The sequence below is a fragment of the Nycticebus coucang genome, chromosome 6 (genome assembly GCF_027406575.1).
Source record: "Nycticebus coucang isolate mNycCou1 chromosome 6, mNycCou1.pri, whole genome shotgun sequence".
NCBI classification, from domain to species: Eukaryota; Metazoa; Chordata; class Mammalia; order Primates; family Lorisidae; genus Nycticebus; species Nycticebus coucang.
In genome coordinates, this window is record NC_069785.1 from 114,597,734 (window position 1) to 114,618,849 (window position 21,116).

General features: G+C 38.7%; 1 protein-coding gene across 2 annotated transcripts in view; it reads left to right on the forward strand.

Annotated features, from left to right (window-relative positions):
• Positions 1–1,579: 1,579 nt before the first annotated feature.
• Positions 1,580–21,116, forward strand: part of ZC3H12C (zinc finger CCCH-type containing 12C) — an 83,547-nt gene continuing 64,010 nt past the window's right edge. The window contains exon 1 of one of the 2 annotated variants that reach the window (XM_053594509.1): positions 1,580–2,132. In XM_053594509.1, coding sequence (XP_053450484.1) covers positions 2,109–2,132 — 24 coding nt within the window. In that variant the 5' untranslated portion in view covers positions 1,580–2,108. Of the gene's footprint in view, positions 2,133–2,250; positions 2,337–21,116 lie in introns of those variants that run through there. The other variant, XM_053594510.1, reaches the window with a different exon arrangement.

A 21,116-nucleotide genomic window follows, 5' to 3' on the forward strand; every position in this document is an offset into this window, starting at 1 on the left:
CTGTAATCATGGTCTCAGTTTTCTCATCCCTGAAAAGGAAAAAGTGATAAGTGGTCCCTTACCAGGGTTTTGTGGGCATTATATGAGATAACACATGCAAAATGCTTAGAATAGCATCTGGAACGTGGCAAGTATTCATTAAATGTTAACTATTATAACTATTACTCATCTCTTGTACCCCGATATTTAACTATGCTTTATTGATATTGAATGGAATTCAACTGAGTCAATTGTGAAACACAAGCAGTAGACTGTGTGGGCCTGTATCTTCGAGTGGGGGAACTTCCTGACATCCCTAAAATCATGCCCCAGATAATGTCACATTGTCACCAACTAACCAGCCTCTTTCTAAGTCCCTGGTAAGTCCCTTGGAGATCTTAAGATTAAGGAATCTAATTATGTTCCAGAGACTTCTGAGGGTTTGGTCCAGTGTACAATGTTTGCTTTTCCAGCCCCCACCTTTCTTGCCAATAAAATCTGACCCTGCTATAGAGAGCAGGTTACCAGTCTTCCAAAGGGTCTTCAAGGTGGTTCTTAAAAATGTGGACCAGAGAAGTCAGTGTACTCACCCACAATTTTATTTACTAGGCTCCAAGACTAGGAGGAAAACAGGCTCAGGGAGATACTCTCCTTTTATCTCTAGGGAAATCAGGAAGCCCATAGACACCAGCCAATAGGATGCTCTCAGCTGGGACCCCATCCATCCCCAATAGCTAAAGAGCAACAGATGCTGGCCAAAGAGGTGGGCACATCCATCCTGCTCAGCTCAACCATACAGGCATATTGTTTTTGGTAGTGAACATTAACCGGGAATGTATAAAGTTTTAGCCCCAATAAGTAGTCGGAGCAAATTAAAGAGATCCATGCTTAAACTATACATACGCCTTATTGAAAAATCACTCAAAGAAGCAAGACATAATTCTGGTGAAAATGTGTTCAAAGGCATGAACCGCGGTCCAGTGAAACAAACGGGTGCTTTGGATGCAACAGGTCCAGATTCTTCATATCCAAGTTGTGTAATAGCAGGTATTAACAGCAGGTATTTAACCTCTATTTTCTGATGGATAAAGGGGATTGTAATACCCAGCTCACATGGCTGCAGTGACAATTAAATGGGATAGTACATTTAAAGCAGGCTACCTGGTCCGTGGAGCATGGCAGGGGCACAATCATGCAGGGTCCTTCCCTGGCACTCCAGAAGCAGACCGATTCCACAGGCAGGCGAATAAGGAAGGGTGTTGAATACTTCGGAATGTTGACTCAACTGCGCTGGGGGTTGTACAATTCACAGAAGTAGAAAGGCTCCCTGCTTTAGCCCTGGGCGCCCACCTCAGTACAGAGAGGGCTTTCCCTCCCCATCTCCCGAAAGAAATCTGGATTTATCTTAGCTTTAACTTCAACTTTGACGTGACTGCCATTTCCAACAAGGCCAATTTCCTTGCTGAAAGAAGTCCCTCTCCTGGGTAAAATCCCGATAGCTTCATTTGTTTAAATTCTCTTACTGGTCTTGCTAATGCAGGGTGTGGTTTCTCCTCATTACGGAATATTGATAATAAGTAAACAAGCCCGGGAAACCTGCCGTAAGAAGGAGGCCCGTCGATGTCCTTGACTGCCCGGGACACCACCCGCGTTATCGCGGGGTGGAGAATGTGTCACCGCCGAGCTAAGAGGAGGCGCCCCCGGGCAAGCCGGGACCCCCGGGTGGGGCCAGGGCGCAGGCCGCCGGCAGCCCCTGCGGCCGGGTCGCGTCCAACAGGTTCCTGCAGCTCCCCTCACCCCTCTCCACGCCTCCCGGGTTTTCCCCTTGGCTCGGGGTTTCCTGTTTCAGTTCTCGGCGGTCTCCAGCAGCAGGTGCTGGTTTGCCAACCTCGGCTCCAGAGGCGGCGGCGAAGGAAAAGAGGGGAGGGGAAGGGAAAGGAGGGGAGGCGGCGGCGGCGGCACAGCCGGGTTCGCTCTCGCCCGCGGAGGAGCGGCACGCCCGGCCGGCATGGGGGAGCCTCCCGCTCGCCCCGCACCCTAGCGGCGGCCGCGGCGGCCCAGGGCTGAGGCGGGAGGCGGCCGCCTGCCGGAGGGCCCCGGGGCTGCCCTGGCGGCCGGGGCATGTTGTGATGGCTGCTGAGAAGAGAATGCAAGTAGGTTGGCGGCGCGGCCGCGCGCGGGGGGTGTGCGCTGCGCCGCGGGGAGGGGGCGCCGGGCCGCGGGGAGGGCGCGCGGCGGCGGGCGCGGCTCGGCTCGGCTCGGCGCGGGGAGGGCCGAGGTGGCCGCTGTCGCCGCGGGCCCCGCCGCCCGCTCGCCCCCTCCTCGCGGGCTCGGCCATGCCGGGTAGCGGCCCCCAGGTTTGTGCCGGGGAAGCGGGCGGGGGGCGCCGGCGGCGGCGAGGGTGGTCCTGAGGGAGCCGGGAGCGGGGAGGGCCGCGGGGCCGCGCCGGGCGCCGAGCGGGGACCCGGGGCCGGGGCAGCCGCGCCGGGGAGCTTCAGGCCCAGGCGGATCGGGCTCCGGAGGTCGAGTCGCCGAGCGCCCGCCGCTCAGGTGGGGCCGAGCGGGGAGCTGGGCGCATCCTCCCCGCGGGGACTTGGGGCGAGGTGCGGCCGGTGTCCCCGGCCTGCGCGGCCTAGGGCACCGGCCCCCTCCCGCCCGCCGGGGGGCACGGCCGCCGAACATGGAGGCGGCGCGGGCGCCGGCCGCGGAAACGGACCCGCAGCTCCGCGACTCCTCGGACCCAGCCCCGGCCGTCGCATGGCTTCCGTCCCTGCAGCCCGGCGGCCGCCGCTCCCAGGCCGGGCTCGACGAAAGCCCCTCACCCTCCTCTGCCTCCCTCAGCCTCCCGCTCGCTCCATCCAGCCCAGTTCCGGTCTCCAGGCTGCGTTCGTTTTAGCTCAGCCAGTTCTCATTTTTAACTCCCTGCAAAGAGGTGTTACAAATACAACTTGGAGAAATGAATCCCACTCTTCTACCCTAAATGGTCTCATTTTCACCCCTTACAGTCCTTCAGAGCAGCCTCAGCTTCCAAGTACTGATGACTCTAACCGGGTTTCTTGCCATTTGGTTATCATTTAACAGTTCTGGTTGTGCTGTGTTTTGTGATAAAGATGAAATAGTAATCCAAATGTAGGGAAAATTTTCCTATTGGTTGCAATAGGTGCTGGAGTATCCCAGGCCCGTCAGGCACTTACTGATAAAGATTTTTTTTTTTTTTTTTTTTTTTTAGCATCTTAGCATAGGTGCTAATACTTGGAGCTAAGTATTGTATATTTGGAAATTTGGGAGTTTTCTGTTCTTCACTTATTTCCTCATTAAGCTTTTCATTTACAGAAAAGGGGGAATATGCCTTACATACTTTTTTTTTTTTTTTGCTTTCCAAGAACCACAAGAAGTCATGAACACTGTTTTACATTTTTGTCTTAACATATTTAGGATTTAGACGGTATGGCTTCTATTTATTTAATCACATACACATACAATTAATTTTAGTAGGAACTTCTTAACTTCACTTTTCTCTGGTGTTTGAATACATGATAGTTTGCATCAGACATTTGTGAAATTATTCTAACTGTGACAAGCCCAGGAAGATGCCTGTTTAAGACTTGCCCTTTTGTTCACCTGTTTCCTCCCAAATTTGCATGTTCATTTTGTTACCTAAGTCCATCTACTTAAAGGTACCATGAAAATGTCAGAATAGTCTATGAACTATGTAGCCATAATTCAAATTGTTTGAATATTTTTACTTGAAAGGATGTGTTTTACTTTCATAAGTACCAAATGGTCTATGAAGTGAGTGTATGATGCCCCATGATCATATCAATGTATACAGTTATGATTTAATAAAAAAAATTGAAAAAAAACAAAAGTACTAAAACATTATAACTAATATAAAATGAAAACTTTTAAATGAAACAACAGCAAAGTGGTATTTTTTAACCTCTGTTTAATAATGAAAGTCTGATGGAACTATTTTAGTATAATAGGAAATACTAAGGAATAGCAGACAGACACTTGGAATGTTTCTATGCTGATGAGAGTTTTTATTAGTCATTTCCTTTTATGAAATTCTTGTTTTAATTACCAGACTAATAAAAATATCCTATTTTATATTACAGACTTGTCTAAAGCTATGTTTTCATGGGTACAGCTGCAAAATTGGACCCCAAATGGTTAATAGAAATTGAATCTTTAAAATATTTTTCTTATTCTACAACTGGGTTACCTTGCCTTCATTCTCTCAGACTGCTGTGGTTTCTTCCAATTTTAATTACTACAGCAAATGTAAAAGTGTTGTCATTTTATACCTTCTCCGTGTTTTTCATTGCTTTTGCACATAAACTCTGAAGAATTCTTTCATTTTGATTTGATAGCATTTTATTAAACAAGATGGGTAAGTAGGGAACTTTTTGATCTTTTTAGGCTTGGAATTATAGGAGTATAAACTAACCTGTAGCTGTTGCTCATTTGAAACTTACATACCCTCAGCAAATAATTATTTATATCAACCTAAGTACTTCATCAGGCCCCTGATCTCTAAAAGAATAGATTTTGAACAGAAAGAATGTGATGTTGAGTGGAATAGTACTAAGTGCCCTGGGTGAAGTGAGAAATTCAGGTACTTGGGGATGGCTTCAAAGGTAGGATGCTGGTCAGTAGAGCTCATTGGGAGTCATCTCCAAATGAATGCAATTAGTCAAGGAACCATGGCAGGAAAGCAGGGGCTGGCCGGTCCAGTGTCTGGGGCATGTGGCAGATGATAGTAGTAGCTGAGTAAGGTGACAAGTAGAGTTTTGGAATGCAAGTTTTATTAGAAAGAGAAATATTAAGTAAATAACATGGCCGGTGAATAATATAAGTTAATTCGGTCAGGATTCCAAATTTAAACTTAAAATATTGAGATTCTGAGGTTTGATCTCAAATCTACCAAATGTTTTAGAAAAGCTTTGTGTGTTTTCAGTGCTAATATGCCTCGTGGACCTATAACATACAAACTCTTATACCCTCACAAAGTCAAAAGTTAACTTTTTAAAAAATTAAAAAGTTAAGATTCACCAGAACATATATTATGATCGTTGCCTCTGTTCCACAATTAACAACTTCAGGGAAATGGTGAACAATTGAGAATGTGATTTAACCAAAAAAAGATCTGTTTCGTCCTAGCATATAGTTCCAATCTCTTGGTGATTCAAGATAAAATAAAAAATAAAAACTTTATAGACTGTATGCAAATTAAATGGGTGACAGTAATTTTTGGTGCCTTGACAAAGATCTGTGATGTGGAGAGATCAGTTTACTATTGCATTGGTTTTCATCACAGACATAATGTAACTATTATGTGGGTGCATTGATGTGCCAGACACCATGCAAAGTCCGTACAAGCACTATCTCACTTAACCCTTGGACACCTTTATGCGCTGCTTCTATTATCATTATTCTATAGATGTGGAAACTGAGACACAGAGAGTAAAGTAACTTGCTGAAGTCACAGAGTTAGTAAGTTGAAGAAGGGAGTTTGCAACCACCATTGGGCAGTTCTTCCTACCTATGATTCTATTTTTAGTTCTCTAAAAAGTAGTTACCATGTGTGTTGGTATGTTGATACATCTTTTTCTTTTTCAGTCACCAGCTCAATGGGTTGGACAAAGATCATTTGAAAATTGAGACGCTTGATAATTAGCATCATGAAAGATGGGAACTATATTAACTTTTTCTCTACAAAGTACTCCAGTAATAGGACAACACAGAAGTAAATTCTGCCTAGCCAGATAAATTGAAGGCAAGGACCATGTTTTTTCACCCGGTTGCTAAGATCTAGAAAGGAGACAAAGCAAAAGACACTTTCAGTCTCATGTGACAAATGATATAACAGCAGTGTGATTCGTAAAAAGGAGAACTTTTCTGTGAAAACCTCAAACATTTTTATTGGTTTTACAACTTTTTTTTTTTTCTGACTGTAGAAATGTAATGTATTTATTGTAGGAAATTTTAGAAAATATGAAGAAATATAAAGAATGTTTAAAACACCTGTTGTCCTGTAACCTAGACATAAGTAATTTAACTAATCCTCTAATTTATCATCAGAGGATTGTTTAACTTTCTTAAAGGGAAAATAGAGACTAATAGCACCTAAAGTCCAGTGTGCGTTGTTTTATGTAACACTGACAAACATTCTTATGCCCACTGAACTAGTCGAAAGCAAAGCCCATAAACAAATGTCTGAACATTCAAAGTATTCTACTTTTAAGATAATTACCAAATCCCTAAGGTGGGTATGAAATAAGTAGAAAAACCACATGGTCTTCCTGCTTGCCTGGAACTTCTTACCCCATCTTCCCTCACTCTTTACCTACTCACATGTCTTTATTCAGGCCTCTGCTTAGGTAACGTTTGGTTTGTTCCATTGTAGCTTAAGTTTGAGAACAGTATGTAACATTCATTGTGCCAAGTATTGTTCGAAATATTCTACATGCATTAATACATGCTTGTGGAGAATTATTCCAAGACCTCTTTTCAGATTAGGGAAAAGATTAGTCATCTGGTTATATCACTTGCTTGAGGTCCCAGAATTAATAATGACAGTGTGATGAGGGTTCCAATTTAGCCAGGCTAAGTCTCTGTCAAAACAAATAAGGTCCTGAGCCTCATGACAGTATTTCGTCATAATTGGTCCCATAAGATTATAATGGAGCTGAAAAATTCCTATTGCCTAGTGAGTTTCTAACTGGTATGATGGTGTGGAAGAATGTGTTACTTACATGTCTGTGGGGATTCTGGCCTAAACAAACCTACTGTGCTGCTAGGTGTATAAAGATAATGAATGGCTGTGTTACTGGTTTATGTATTACTATTCTATACTTCTTATCATTATTGTACAGTATACTTCTACTTATAAAAACAAAAACTATAAAGGACCTCAGGCAGGTCCTTCTGGAGGACCAGAAGAAGGCATTGTCATCATAGGAGATGACAGTCTATGCCTATTATTGCCCCTGAAGGCCTTCCAGTGTGACGAGATGTAGAGGTGGAAGGCAGTGACAGTGATGATCCTGACCCCATGTAGGCCTGGGCTGATGCGTGTTTATGTCTTCATTTTTAACAAAACAAAACAAAAAAAAAGCTTAAAAGTAAAGAAATTTAAAAATAGAAAAAGTCTTACAGAATAAGGATATAAAGAAAAAATATTTGTGTGTATCTGTATAATGTGTTTATACTTCAAGTGCTTTTACAAAAGAGACAAAAGTTTTTAAAAAGTAAAAAATTCATACAATAAAAGTTACAGTAAGCTCAGGTTAATTTATTGAAGAGAGAAAATGATTTTTATAAATTCATTGGAGCACACATGTGCAATGTTTATTAAGCCTTTACATTTGCTTACCACTGACTCACCCAGAGCAACTAACAGCCCTGCAAGTTCCATTCATGCTGAGTGTCCTACAGAAATATTCCAATTTTTGGCAGTGCCTGTGGCTCAGTGAGTAGGGCTCCGGCCCCACATACTGAAGTTGGCGGGTTTGAACCCAGCCCTGGCCAAACTGCAAAAAAAAAGAAAAAATAGAAATATTCCATATTTTATCCTTTACACCACATTTTTACTGTACCTTTTCTAGTTCAGATACCAAATTCAGTAGAACCTCTATAAGGTGACTGCACTGTCAGCATATGGAAGGGGTCGACATAAGTAACGAGGCCCATCCGACTGACACACACAAGGAGTGCATGCCCCATCTATGGAAATTAGGGTAACTTAAGGAGATGGTCTGTGTAGGGAGGTGGTCAACTGTGGAGTTCTGCTGTACTTATCATTGTGTTGTATTTGCCTGCAGTATTCAGACAGTAACTCAATGTATGGCTTATAGCCTAGGAGCAATAAGCTATAGCATGTAGTCTCAGCGTGAAGTCGGCTGTACCACCTGGGTTTGAGTAAGTACTCTGGGAGGTTTTCACAAAGACCACATCACCAAAGGACACATTCCTCAAAACTCAGTCTCTATTGTGATGCTTGGGTGTTTTAAGGTCTCAGTAACCAAGTACATGTTTAATGGAATCATCTTCTGGGGGAGTTTGCTTCTAAAATCCAGAGCAAGGCCTTAACTCTCTTCAATTCAGCAAAGGCTAAGAGAAGTGATAAGGCTGCAGAAGAAAGGTTTGAAACTAGTAGAAGTTGGTTAATGAGTTTTAAGAAGCCATCTCCATAACATAAAAGTGCAAAGTGAAGCAATAACTATTCAGAGCTAAGTTGATGAATGTGGCTATATTAAACAACAGAGTTTCAATGCAGACATAACAGCCTTAACACTGGAAGAAGATGCAATCTAAGACTTTATAGCTAGAGAGCAGAGGACAGTGCCTGGCTTCATGCTTCAAATTCAAATGGAACTTCAAAACCTGGATGATAAAGACATCTGTTTACAGCATGGTTTACTGAATATTTTAAGCCCATTGTTAAGATCTTCTGCTCGGAAAAAAAAATTCGGAATATTACTGTTCATCGACAGTGCACCACCAAGAGCTCTGATAAAGATGTACAAGGAAGTTAATTAATAATTATTGTGTTTTTTCTTGCCTGCCTAATACACATCCAATCTGCAGCCCATGGATCAAGGAGTAATTTTGACTTTCAGATCTTATTATTTAAGCAATGCATATCATAAGGCAATAGGTGGCATAGATAGGGATTTCTCTGATGGATCTGAGCAAAGTACATTGAAAACCTTTTGGAAAGGATTCACCATTCTAAATGTCATTAAGAATATTCATGATACGGCTCGGCGCCTGTGGCTCAAGTGGCTAGGGCACCAGCCACATACACCTGAGCTGGCGGGTTCGAGCCCAACAACAATGACTACAACCAAAAAAAAAATAGCCAGGCGTTGTGGCAGGTGCCTGTAATCCCAGCTATTTGGGAGGCTGAGGCAAGAGAATCGCTTGAGCCCAGGAGTTGGAGGTTGCTGTGAGCTGTGGTGCCACAGCACTGTACCCAGGGCAACAGCTTGAGGCTCTGTCTCAAAAAAAAAAAGAATATTCATAATCCATGGGAAGTCAAAATATCAGCATTAACAGTTTGGAAGACGTTTATTCCAGGCTTTATGGACGACTTTGACCGCTTCAAGACTTCAGGGGGAAGAAAGTCACTGCAGATGCGGTGGACATAGCGAGAGAACTAGAATTAGACACTGAGCTGAAGATGTAACTGAGTTGCTACAATCTCATGATAAAACTTGAAGGGATGAGGAGTTGCTTTTTATGGCTGAGCAGAAAGTGGTTTCTTGAGATGGAATCTACTCGTGGTGAAGATGCTTCGTATGTTGTGGAAATGTAAATGAAAGATTTAGAATATTCCATAAACTGAGTTGTTAAAGCAACAGCAGGGCACGGGAGGACTGACTCCCGGAAAGAAGTTTTGTTGGTAAAATTCTATCAAGCAACAGCCATGCTACAGAGAAATCTTTCATGAAAGGAACAGTTGATAAGTTGTGGCAAACTCCATTGTTATTTTAAGAAATTGCCACAGCCACCCCAACCACTACCCCATCTGTCTTTTAAGACTATAATTAACCTCTTTTACTTCTCTTAGCAGAGGACATGATAAAAGTGAACTTTCCAGAAAGTTTCCCAAGAGCAAAGCATTTTAACTATTACAAATGGAAGAATTTATGCACATGTTTGTTTTTCTTCCTTCAAATAATAGATAGATAGCCTATGATTTCACATATTTTGAATTGTCACTAGTAGCTAATATTTATTGGGCACTAGCTGTATGCCAGGCACAGAGGTAAGAACTTTAGTTATATTGTTTAACTTAGTTTTACGATAGTTCTATAAAATACATACTGTTGTTTTGCTTATCTTCTAGGTAATAGAACTGATGGCTAGAGATGTTAAGTAACTTGGCCCTGCGATTTCTGATTTATCCTAAACTCAGTAGCAATAATTGGTATGCATTTTGTTTGATTTAATTTAGATGGTAGCAGTAGGCGGCAGGCAGCATTTATTTTGGTTGGTATCAGTGACTTGGGGTCTTATCTCCTTGGTGTTAGCTGTTATTTGCTGACATTGTCACTCCCTCCTAATTTACCAAAGAAACCTTCCATGGCTACGTGACAACATGCTAGCATTATACCTGAAAATAAAAGTTTATTAAGGCAGCAATGAAAGGCCTAAAGGACATTTATGCAGTCTAGGTTGAATAATTGAAAGGTTACACAATGTGGGGGAAGCAAGTTGGGACTCTGAAATTAGGTGTTCCTGGATTTAAATCCCAGATCTGCCATTTCCTTGCTGTGACCCTACATAAGACTCCCAATTTCTCATCCATCCAACAATGTCTTTGCAGAGCTATGCTTACTGATTCAAGATAATGAATGTAAAAATACTTGACTCATAGAAGACATTCAGTATTAGGAAATGATTTAGCAGTGTGCATTAGTTTGATTGGCCTGAGGTTTTATCTGTTTGTTTTGTTTTTCTACTTATTCTCTGGCTCTTAGTTGTGTTCTGAGTAATGAGAATTGCCAGATACGGTATTTCTATAAAATCTAGTTTAATTGCTTTTAAGGTCAGTTTATATTTTAGGATTTTTTTAAAAGAGTTTTCAAATCTATTACTTCATGTCTTTTAGGGTGAAAGCTAAAATTAGGTTTTGTTCTTTGTTCTTAGTCATCTGTACTCATTTCTTATTCAAAATTATGTGGGCTTAATTTTATCACTATTCTGTGATTTAATCTATTTCAAATCCTGGCTTTTACTTTATAATTTATTTTTATTGTATACATATAAAGAACAGTTTTCCCATATTATCAGGGCTGCCTCCTCATTGTTGGCTTACACTTAAAAAAAAAAATCTTTATCATCATTTTCTTTGATGGCCCCATTGAATTGGTGATTATGTGTGAGATACTTTCTGTAATTTTGCTGTTATTTTAAATGATGAGTTTAGATCTAAAAACCTTAAAATGTGCACTAAATGATCTATTTCTGTTTTTGCTAATATAGAAAAGTACCTTGATTAACAAAAATAGAATGGGCATAAAATGTGTAAATAAAATTAGCAATATCATGCATAGAAAAATTGTTTTAAATGAAAGTAGTCTGTTACTGTGAGTACTTCAATTTATCCTTTAAAATTAAATTTTGACTTTAATAACTTAACAGTTTTATCCCATAATACAGAAAAAGCATAAAATGATAGTGAAAACCATTCTTACCTAGAGATAATTTAAAATATTGGTATCCTTCTTTCATTTTAAAAAATCTTTCAATCAGTATAAATACATTCTTTTTAAAAAGTAAATGCATGTGCAGTTTTGTTTCTTTCTTTTTTTTTGAGACAGAGTGTCACTATGTCTCCCTCTGTACAGTGCCGTGGCATCAGCTCACAGAAACCTCAAACTCTTGGGCTTAAGCCATTCTCTTGCCTCAGCCTCCCAAGTAGCTGGGACTACAGGCACCCACCACAACACCTGGCTGTTTTTTTATTTAGTTGTCATTGTTGTTGAGCAGGCCCGGGCCAGGTTCAAACCCACCAGCCCCAGTATATATGGCCAGAGCCCTAACCACTGTGCTGTGGGTGTCCAGCCTACAATTTTGTATCTTGATTTTTATTCAAAATAGCGTAAGGGGCTTACTGGGCCATTAAATATCCTAAGCGATTATTTTTCTAGCTGAGGCATTCAACATATGCAAGTACTATAGTTTAATTAAGTTTATATTATGGAGTATTTAGATTATGGACAGTTTTTTAAAATTATAATAGTGTGATATATAGGTTTATATGCACATTGATGAATATATTTTTAAAAAATTTATAGATGTAATCATGCAAATTGCCCTCTAGAAAAGTTGCACTCATTTATATTTTGACCATCAGTGCTTGAGTGCCCATTTCTCTGCACCCATTCTTGTTTCCGACACATCCTATTTTTGTGAATTTCATAGACAGGCCTGGGTGTAATAGTGCTAAGATACTCATTTTGTAGAGTCCGAGAGACTGAGTTTGTATTCCTCTTGTAACACTTATGGGTTATATGTGTGATTTGGGGCAAGTTTCTTATTAATTTCCCTGAAGCCTCAGTTTCTTTGAAAAATGGTGATAATAATACCTATTATTATGGTAATGTCATATAATATGGTTGTGGTCGTGGAGATTATCTGATAGTATATACTGAAGCACTTAAGTTCTTGAGAAATGTTAGCTATCATTGTTCATTATGAAGGTGATTTTTCCTCATTATATACTGTATAGCTGGTAGTTGCTGATATAAAAAAAACTTCATTTTACAAAATCACCTGGCTCTTTACTGAACTCTTCTATGTTCTGTTAGGTAAATTGTAAGACCTAGTTCCAACACTTTTTGTTATGTCTCTTGATTTTCAGACTCTATTATAATGACCTTATGATACCACGGTGTTTTCAGCATTTCAGTGATACCTTTTATTCTTATTGCATTAGCTGAAATCAAAGAATAATGTTGGGTAATAGAGAGGGCATTTAGGCGATTTCTGCTTTTAATAGGATTTCCTCTATTTCTGCTTTTAGTTGGATTTCATTGGCTGTTTTGTACTCGTTCCGAAAATATCTTAACAGTTAAATGTGAAAAACTTAAAAACAGACTTACATGTTATATGGGATTCCTTTACATGGGATTCCCTTAAGTTATATCCCTAAGTATTTTTAAAGAAACATCTTCAACATGTATTTTTAGTATTTAAGACATGATCTCTTCTTTTTTAATTGAACATATAGTCAATCAGCTTAAATCCAGTAAGGCTGACATTTTACTAATTTTAACCCACTTTATAGATTCTCTATAGAGTATCTTTCCTTCTCTCAGTGTGATAAATTTTGAGATCGATTTTTTACACTGTTGTCCACTTGTTATAGCTATAAAAGATGAATAAAAGTAAATGAAACTGTACACCCTGGAAGAAAACCCTTCATTCAAGTGAAGTGTTAGGATCAGGGTTCTTATTCCCTCCTTACCTAACCCCTTAGTGTCTGTGCAGAGCACATTTGAACCCTGCCCCCCCCCAATAAGATTCAAATAATTCACCCCCTCCCCAAATAGCAGTGCTACTGAAACTGAAATTTCAGAGGCTGGTAGACAAATCACGTTGTGATACTATGATATTTTTCTTGAATAGTTTTTGTACTCAAGTCTGAATTTAGCATGCTAAAAGAATATTAAATTTAGCAACATATATACTGCATGAAAATATGGTATTCACAAATCTAGGAGGCATCTTTCCATCTTTGGGTAACTAATATTTTGCTCCTGGAATCTCTTCTTTTACCTACACTCTTCTGATAGAAGTCCCTCTAGTATTATTTTAAAATACTGTTCGTGTGCGGATGAATACCAGATTTACATCTGTTGACTACTCTCCTGTACACTGCTGTCTTAACGGTACTGTTTTCCATAGAGGTTATACTAGTTTGCATCGCCACCAACAGGGTGTAGGCATTTCCTTTTCACTGTATCCATGCCAACATCTGTTGTTTTTTGATTTTTAGTAATGGCCATTCTGATATGGTAAGGTTATTACCACAAACCCACAAAGGCTCATTGTGGATTTTATTTGCATTTCCCTGATAATTAGTGATATTGAACATGTTTTTGTATTTTTTTTGGCCATTTATCTTCTTTTGAAAAAAAGAATCTTTTATATCTTTTGCTCATTGACTTTTTGGATGGGGAACTTTATTTTTCTTGTTGAGTTGTGTGAGTTCTTTGTAGGTTCTGAGTATTAGCCCTTTGAGTTCTTTGTAGATCTGGATATCAGCTTGTACATTAGTTTGCAGATACTTTCTCCCAATCTGTAGGTTGCCTGTTTATTATTTCCTTTGCTATATAGAAAATTTTTGTTCTAATTAAGTCTCATTTATTTATTTATTTTCCCAGTTGCTGCATTTGCTTTTGTGGTCTTAGTCATAAATTCTTTGCCAGATCCAGAGTATTTTTCCTAAGCTTTCTTTTTTTTTTTTTTTTTATTTTATTTTATTTATTTATTTTGTGTGTGTGTGTGTGTGTGTGTGTGGTTTTTGGCCGGGGCTGGGTTTGAACCCGCCACCTCCAGCATATGGGTCTGGTGCCCTTCCCCTTTGAGCCACAGGCGCCGCCCTCCTAAGCTTTCTTTTATAATATTTATGGTTTCTGGTCCTACATTTAAGTCTTTAATCCATCTGGAGTTAACTTTTGTATATGATAAGAGATAAGGATATAATTTTTTCTTCTTCTGTATGTGGCTATCTAATTTTCCCAATGCCATTTACTGATTAGGGCATCTTTTCCCCAGTGTATGTTTTTGTTTGCTTTGTTGAAAAGTCAGTGGGTTGTAATTATATGGCTTTATTTCTGGGTTCCCTGTTCTGTTCAACTGGCCTATATGTCAACCTTTATCCTAGTATCATGGTTGTTTGGTTACTATAACCTTGTAATATAATTTGAAGTCAGGTAATGTGCCTCCAGATTTATTCTTTTTGTTTAGAGTTGGTTTCGCTATTCAGGCTCTTTTTTGGTTCCATGAGAAGTTTAGGATTGTTTTTTTCTAGGTCTATGAAAAATGATATTGATATTTAGAAAAGGATTGCACTGAGTCTATAAATCACTTTGGACAGAATGGATATTTTAGCAATGTTGATTGTTCCAATCCATGAACATGGGATGTTTTTCCATTGGTTGTGTCATCTGTGATTCCTTTCATCAGTGTTTTGTAGTTCTCCTTGCAGAGATCTTTCATATCCTGGGTTAAGTATCTTCCTAGGTATTTTACTTTCTTTGTAAATGGTGTTGAGTTCTTGATTTGACTCTTAGCTTGACTGTTATTCACATATAGAAATACTACTGATTCTGTACATTATTTTGTAACCTGTGACTTCACTTAATTTATTATCAATTCTAGGAGTCTTTTTGGTGGTGTCGTTAGGGTTTTCTAGGTATACGATCATATTGTTGGCAAACAGGGATAGTTTAACTTCTTCCCCAATTTGGATGTCCTTTATTTCTTTCACTTTCCCAATTGCTCTGGTTAGGACTTCCAGTACGGTATTAAATAAAAGAGGTCAAAGTGGGCATCATTGTCTTCTTCCCCTTCTCAGGGGTAATGCTTGCATCTTTTCCCTGTTCACTGTGATGGTAGGTGTGGGTTTCTCATATATGGTTTTGTTATTTTGAGGTATGTTATTATGATATTCTTCTATGTCTAGTTTGTGAAGGGCTTTGATCATAAAAGTGTGCCAGATGTTATCAAATGCTTTTTCTGCATCTATTGAGATGACCATATGGTTCTTGTTTTTAATTCTGTTTATGTTCCTTCTATGCCTAGTTTGTTACCGATTTTGACCATAAAAGGATATCACATTTTATCAAATGCTTTTTCTGCATCTATTGAGATGACCATATGGTTCTTGTTTTTAAATCTCTTGATGTAGATCATGTTTATTGATTTGGTGTGTGGAACCATCTTTGCATCCCTAGAATGAAACCCACGTGATTATTATGAATTACCTTTTGATGTGTTCTTGGATTCAGTTTGCTAGTATTTTGTTGAAGATTTTGGAACTATGTTCACAAGGGATATTGGTCTGTAGTTTTGTATGGTGCCCTTTCTTGGCTTTGGTATTAGGATGATACTGGCTCTATAAGTGAGTTAAAGAATTCCCTTCTTAATGTGATGGAACAATTTAAATAGGGTAGGTGCCAATTCATCTTTTATAGATGTGGTAGAATTTGGCTGTAATCTGTCTGATCCAGGCCTTTTTTGTTGTTGTTGTTGGGGTATTTTTTATTACTATTTTCATCTCACTTGTTCATCTGGTCAGGATGTTATTAATATTTCTTCCTGATTCAAGCTCGAGAGGCTGTATGTTCCCAACAATTTATCTATTTCCTCTAGATTTCCCAGTTCTTGTGCTTAGAGGTTTTCATGACTACGGATGATAGTTTGTGTATCTGTGGTATCAGTTTTATGTCTCCTTTTTTAATTTCTTATTGAGCTTGTTGGAGTCCTTTCTTTTCTATTTCTGGTTAATCTAGCTAGTGGTCTATTGATTTTATCTTTTCAAAGAACAACTTTTTGTTTCATTGATCCTTTGTTTTTGTTCCTTTGATTTCCATTTTTTTTAGGTCTGCTCTGAGCTTTGTTACTTCTTTTCTTCTGCTAGCTTTGGGATTGGTTTGTTTTTTTGTGTTTTTTTTTTTTTTTTTTTTTTGTTCCTTGAGGTGTGAACCAATTAGGTGGTTAATGTGTGATCTTTCTGTCTTTTTTGACAGGCATCAAGTCTTGAGTTTCCTTCTTAGCACGGCCTTTACTGTGTCTGAGACAGGAAGCTCCTGTTACTTTTGGCATTAAATTTGTCATTAAATCCATCTTGATTTTGTTGTTGACCCAAGGATTGTTCAGCAGATTGTTTAATTTCCATATATTTTGTAGTTTTGATAGTTCCTCTTGGAGTTGATTTCTAGTTTTATTTCACTGTGATCTGAGAGGATAAATTTGCTGAGACTTGTTTTGTGGCCTAATCTGATGATCTATTTTGGAAATTGTCCCATGTGCTGATGAGAAGAATGTATATTCTGCAATTTTTGGAATTGTGTGCTTAGAGGTTTTCATAGTAGTTTCAGATGATAGTTTGCAACTGCAGAATGTTCTGTAAATGTCTGTTAGGTTCATTTGTTCTAGAGTCCTATCTAAATCTAGTATTTCTTTGTTGATTTTCTGCTTTGATGATCCGTCCTTTTCTGCCAGTAGAGTGTTGAAGTTCCTAGCTATTATGATGTTGCTGTTTATGTCCTTATTTACATCTAGTAGAATTTGTTTTTTCAATCTGGGAGCTCCTGTGTTAGATGCATATATATTTATGATTGTTATATCTTGTTGAATTGATGCCTTTATCTTTGTATAATGACCAGCTTTTTACCACCCATTGTTATTTGATGTCTATTTTCTGTCATGAGAATAGCTACTCCTGCTTGCTTTTGGTTTTCATTTGCATGGAATATTTTTTTCACTCCTTTACCTTAAGTTTATGAGAATTTTTGTGAGTTAAATGGGTTTCTTGGAGACAACACATATTTGGGTTGTGTGGGGGTTTTTGTTTGGTTTTTTTTATCCATTTAGCCAGTTTTTTAGTGGGGCATTAAAACCCTTATATTTAATGTTAATATTGAATGTGAAATACTGTTCTGGTCATTATGCTGACTGTTATCTACTTGCTTTATTTTATCCCTTTTGTTATTGTTTTTATAAGAGCTGTATTTTTACATTGGAGGCTATCAATTGTTCCATTTCATGTGTAGAACACTTTTAAGCATTTCTTATAGGATAGTAGTGACTAATCCTTTAGTGTTTGCTTGTCTGAAAAAGATATTATTTCTCCTCCATTTATAAAATTTAGTTTTGCAGATACAAAATTCTTGGCTAGCAGTTACTCTGTGTTAGAAGATCAATCTCTTCTGGATTTTAAGCTTTCTGCTGAGAAATCTGCTGTTAAGTCTGTGGCCAGATTAATGACGTGCGTCTTAGTGATGTCCTGTTTGCCTTGAGTCTGTCAGGTACCCTCTAACCTTCCTGGATGTCTAAATCTCTATCATTACCGAGGAAATTTTCCTCTAATTCTCCCTCACATAGGTTTTCCAGGCTTTTTACTTTTTTCTTCTCCCTCAGGGATACCTATGATTCTTACATTTATTTTATATGATCCCTCATCGCTTAGAGAAATTATTTATTCTTCTTGACTTTTTTCCTTCACTTTTAACTGACTGGGTGAATTGTAAATCCTTGTCTTCAAGCTTGAAGTTCTTTCTTCTGCTTTGTCTGTGTTAAAACTTTCCACTATATTTTGACACTCCCTCAATGACCCTTCCATTTTCAGAAGTTCTGTCATATTTTTTTTACCATATTTATCTCATCAGTGAATTTTAATTCATATCTTGAATTACTTTTTGGTTTCATTGTTTAGTTTTCAACATTGATCTTGCTTATAGTCTATCCTTTGAATTCTATGTCTGACATTTCAACAATTTGCTTTTGGTTGCAGTTCATTGCTGGAGAGAGAGTGTGATCCTTTGGGAGTGTCTAAATAGCCTCTCTCTCTTTTTTTTTTTTTTTTTTTCATTTTGCCAGAGTTACCTTCAATGAATTTTCTAGGATTTCTTAGAAGTTGGAAGTGGAACCAGCATGTGTGGCTTCTCCGTGATCCCCACTGTTCTCTCTTTACCAGTTTGAAAGTATTTCAGATTGCATTTTCAAATACTCTCTACTGTCACCCCCAGGATTTTAAAGCTTTGGAAATAACTCCTGTTTACTATCCCACTTATGGGTGGGATGAATAAACTGACCATAGGAATAGTGGGATTACAGAAATTACCCCACCTTAAAAATGGAGAGAGGGGCCAATTCTAGTGATTCCTGCAAGTAAGACAGTTAACACTACTAATGCACCAATCACTACCCTTTCATTTCACATTAAGTGCCCTATTTTTTGTGTTCTTTAAGGGCTTCCGAATGCATTAGTGAGGAAGCCTCTAATTAATTCTAAGATCTTAAAAACCTCCTTTTTGAATAAAAACATTATCAGGGAACAAGAGGCAGCTATTTGAAATCAAATTCTGATTCCATTAGAAATGCACAAGATTTTCTGTACAAAGAGAGAGATTAGCTTCAGAGTATAGGTAGTATATGTTTAAAGTATGATTTTAAAAAAAATATGTGCATATGGCTTGTAAGAAAAACCTTTGCAAAAATCAATTTTGTGAATTTGGTTGAGGTAGGAAATTTTACTGTTGGCCTGGATGACTGGGAAGAACCTACCAGGTTGGCAGCTGCAGGTTGGCTTTGAGATCATCCCATGCTGTGTGAGCACCTGAATGAAGACGTGGCAGGTGGAGAAAGCACTTTAGAACTCCAGAGTGACAGCCAGAAGTCCGAATGCCAATTTTGTTAGTCACCAAGACTGAGTGCTGAGTCTTGGGCCTGAGTACTCCTCAAAATAACAGATCGTAGATGTTTATTTCCTACTTGATAGCAAATGAATGTTTAACTTTTATGTGCATTTTAATATATTGGGTATTTATTTGATACTGTCTACCCAGTGTAAGCAGAACAGTTCAGCATGGATTTACATGTGATCAAAATCCTGAGATAATTTTTATTTATAAACCTGTAGTATATAAAGTTCTCTTCAATGTGTGACAGCCTCTTAATCAACTTATTGTGTCTTCTCTTTAAAAGATAAGCAGAATTTAAAAAGTAAAATAAAATGGTCAGTCACTTATTTTAGAAATACTGGTTCTAAAAATTGATTCATTTGTTTAATTGCCAACTCTGCTTCCCCAGTAGATTTTTGTTTACTAAACACAATTGGTTAAAAATTTCTTACAAGAGTGAGAAATGGCATAAGCTGGTTCCATGCCCCCCACAGCCCTCTCTTTCAGAGCGTGTGTGTATCCACATCTACACTAACACACATGAGCACGGAGGAAGGAAACATGCAGGTCAGGGCCAGAGATCAGGAGTATACTAAGATTCTTGTATTTAACAAGACAGCAGAACCTCTGTAAGTGTCCACCCAAGGGACTGTAACGGAGTGGTGAACATAGAGAAGTGCTTGACATAGGTAGGCCTGCTGTGCATTTAGTGCATGTGGTGCATGTCTGGTCTATGAAAATTACATCAAGGGCAGCGCCTGTGGCTCAAAGGAGTAGGGTGCTGGCCCCATATGCCAGAGGTGGTGGGTTCAAACCCAGCCCTGGCCAGAAACTGCAAAAAAAAAAAAATTAAAAGAAAATTACATCAACTTAAGGAGGTGGTCAACTATGGAGGTTCTGCTGTAATTAGCTTCCTTTGCAGTGCAGACCTTTTTGTTCCAGGCATTTGAAAGTATTACTTTGAAAAGAGGTTTATAGGCTTCATTACACTGAGAAAGGCATCCATGGCACAAAAACATGCTAAGAATAATTGCCTGTTATTCTACCCTCTCTTCATTTTGAAGAAATAGTCCCTCCATGGCCGTTGGCAGTCTGTACCCAGGTCCTCTTCTCATTCTGTGATGTATTTGTATCATTTGGTGCCATCATTTTTTTCATAATTCCTTCTTCTCCTTCCTCTTTTGTTTTTAGCATCAAATCCAGACCCATTGTCTCTATCTTAGAAAATATCTCATATTTATTTCTCCTTTTTTTTCTGCCTAACTTTAGATATTGGTCATCTTTTACTTGAACTATTATAATACCTTCCTAACTTGTCACCATTGAGTTTCTTGCCTCCCCCAAACTAATGCAGCTGAGGTTATCACCCTAAAATATAATTAGAAACACTTCATTTTTGTTCTCAGAAACCTTCAGTGGTTCCCATAGCCTTTTTAAAATGTGTATACAAGTACACTTTTCAAAAGCCTTCAGTAGTTCCCCATCACCAAAGTTGAAACTCATTGTTATAATATTCAATACTTTCCATGAAATAGCCACATCCTGATTTTTGGCTTCTACAGCAGTATTAATCTCACTGTGTTCTGTTTGTTCTTACCCTGGGCCTTTCATCTTGTTTTCTGGGCAACAATGAAACTTCCCTACCTCACCCTACTGCCTTCCTTCCGTGTACTAATGACACACAGACTGTAGTCTATGTAGGAATATATCGCAATGGCATTCTGCACTCAGCTTATACATGACCACTAGGCCCTGCTGAATCTGAGGCAATGTCTTTGTCTCTTGTACTCTATGACCTATCTCTTTTAATAGCATTGATTTTGGCGTGCCCTCTGTTATACAGATGTTCATTTATCTAACTTCCTTAATAAATATTATAAAATATTTCCTTATATTACTTGTTCAGAATTTTGAAATAAAAATTGATCAGCTAGCTAATGTCTGTAATAAGGAACTCTATATTTAAGTTATACTACTACCAATAAAATAAATATCTTAATTCATAGAGATCTTTTTTCACCTAAATGAGTTTAAGTAACAATTATCTTAGAAGGAGAATTATTGTGGCTTTAACTTTCAATTTATAGATCTTTGGAGAAAGCTAACTCTGAAAAGTGTAGTAAGTTATTGCTTTAGGAAAATGCTACGGCTAGAAATTAAAATGTAAATGAAATTATGTTATGGGAGAGGTAGGAAGGAAATGGGTATTCT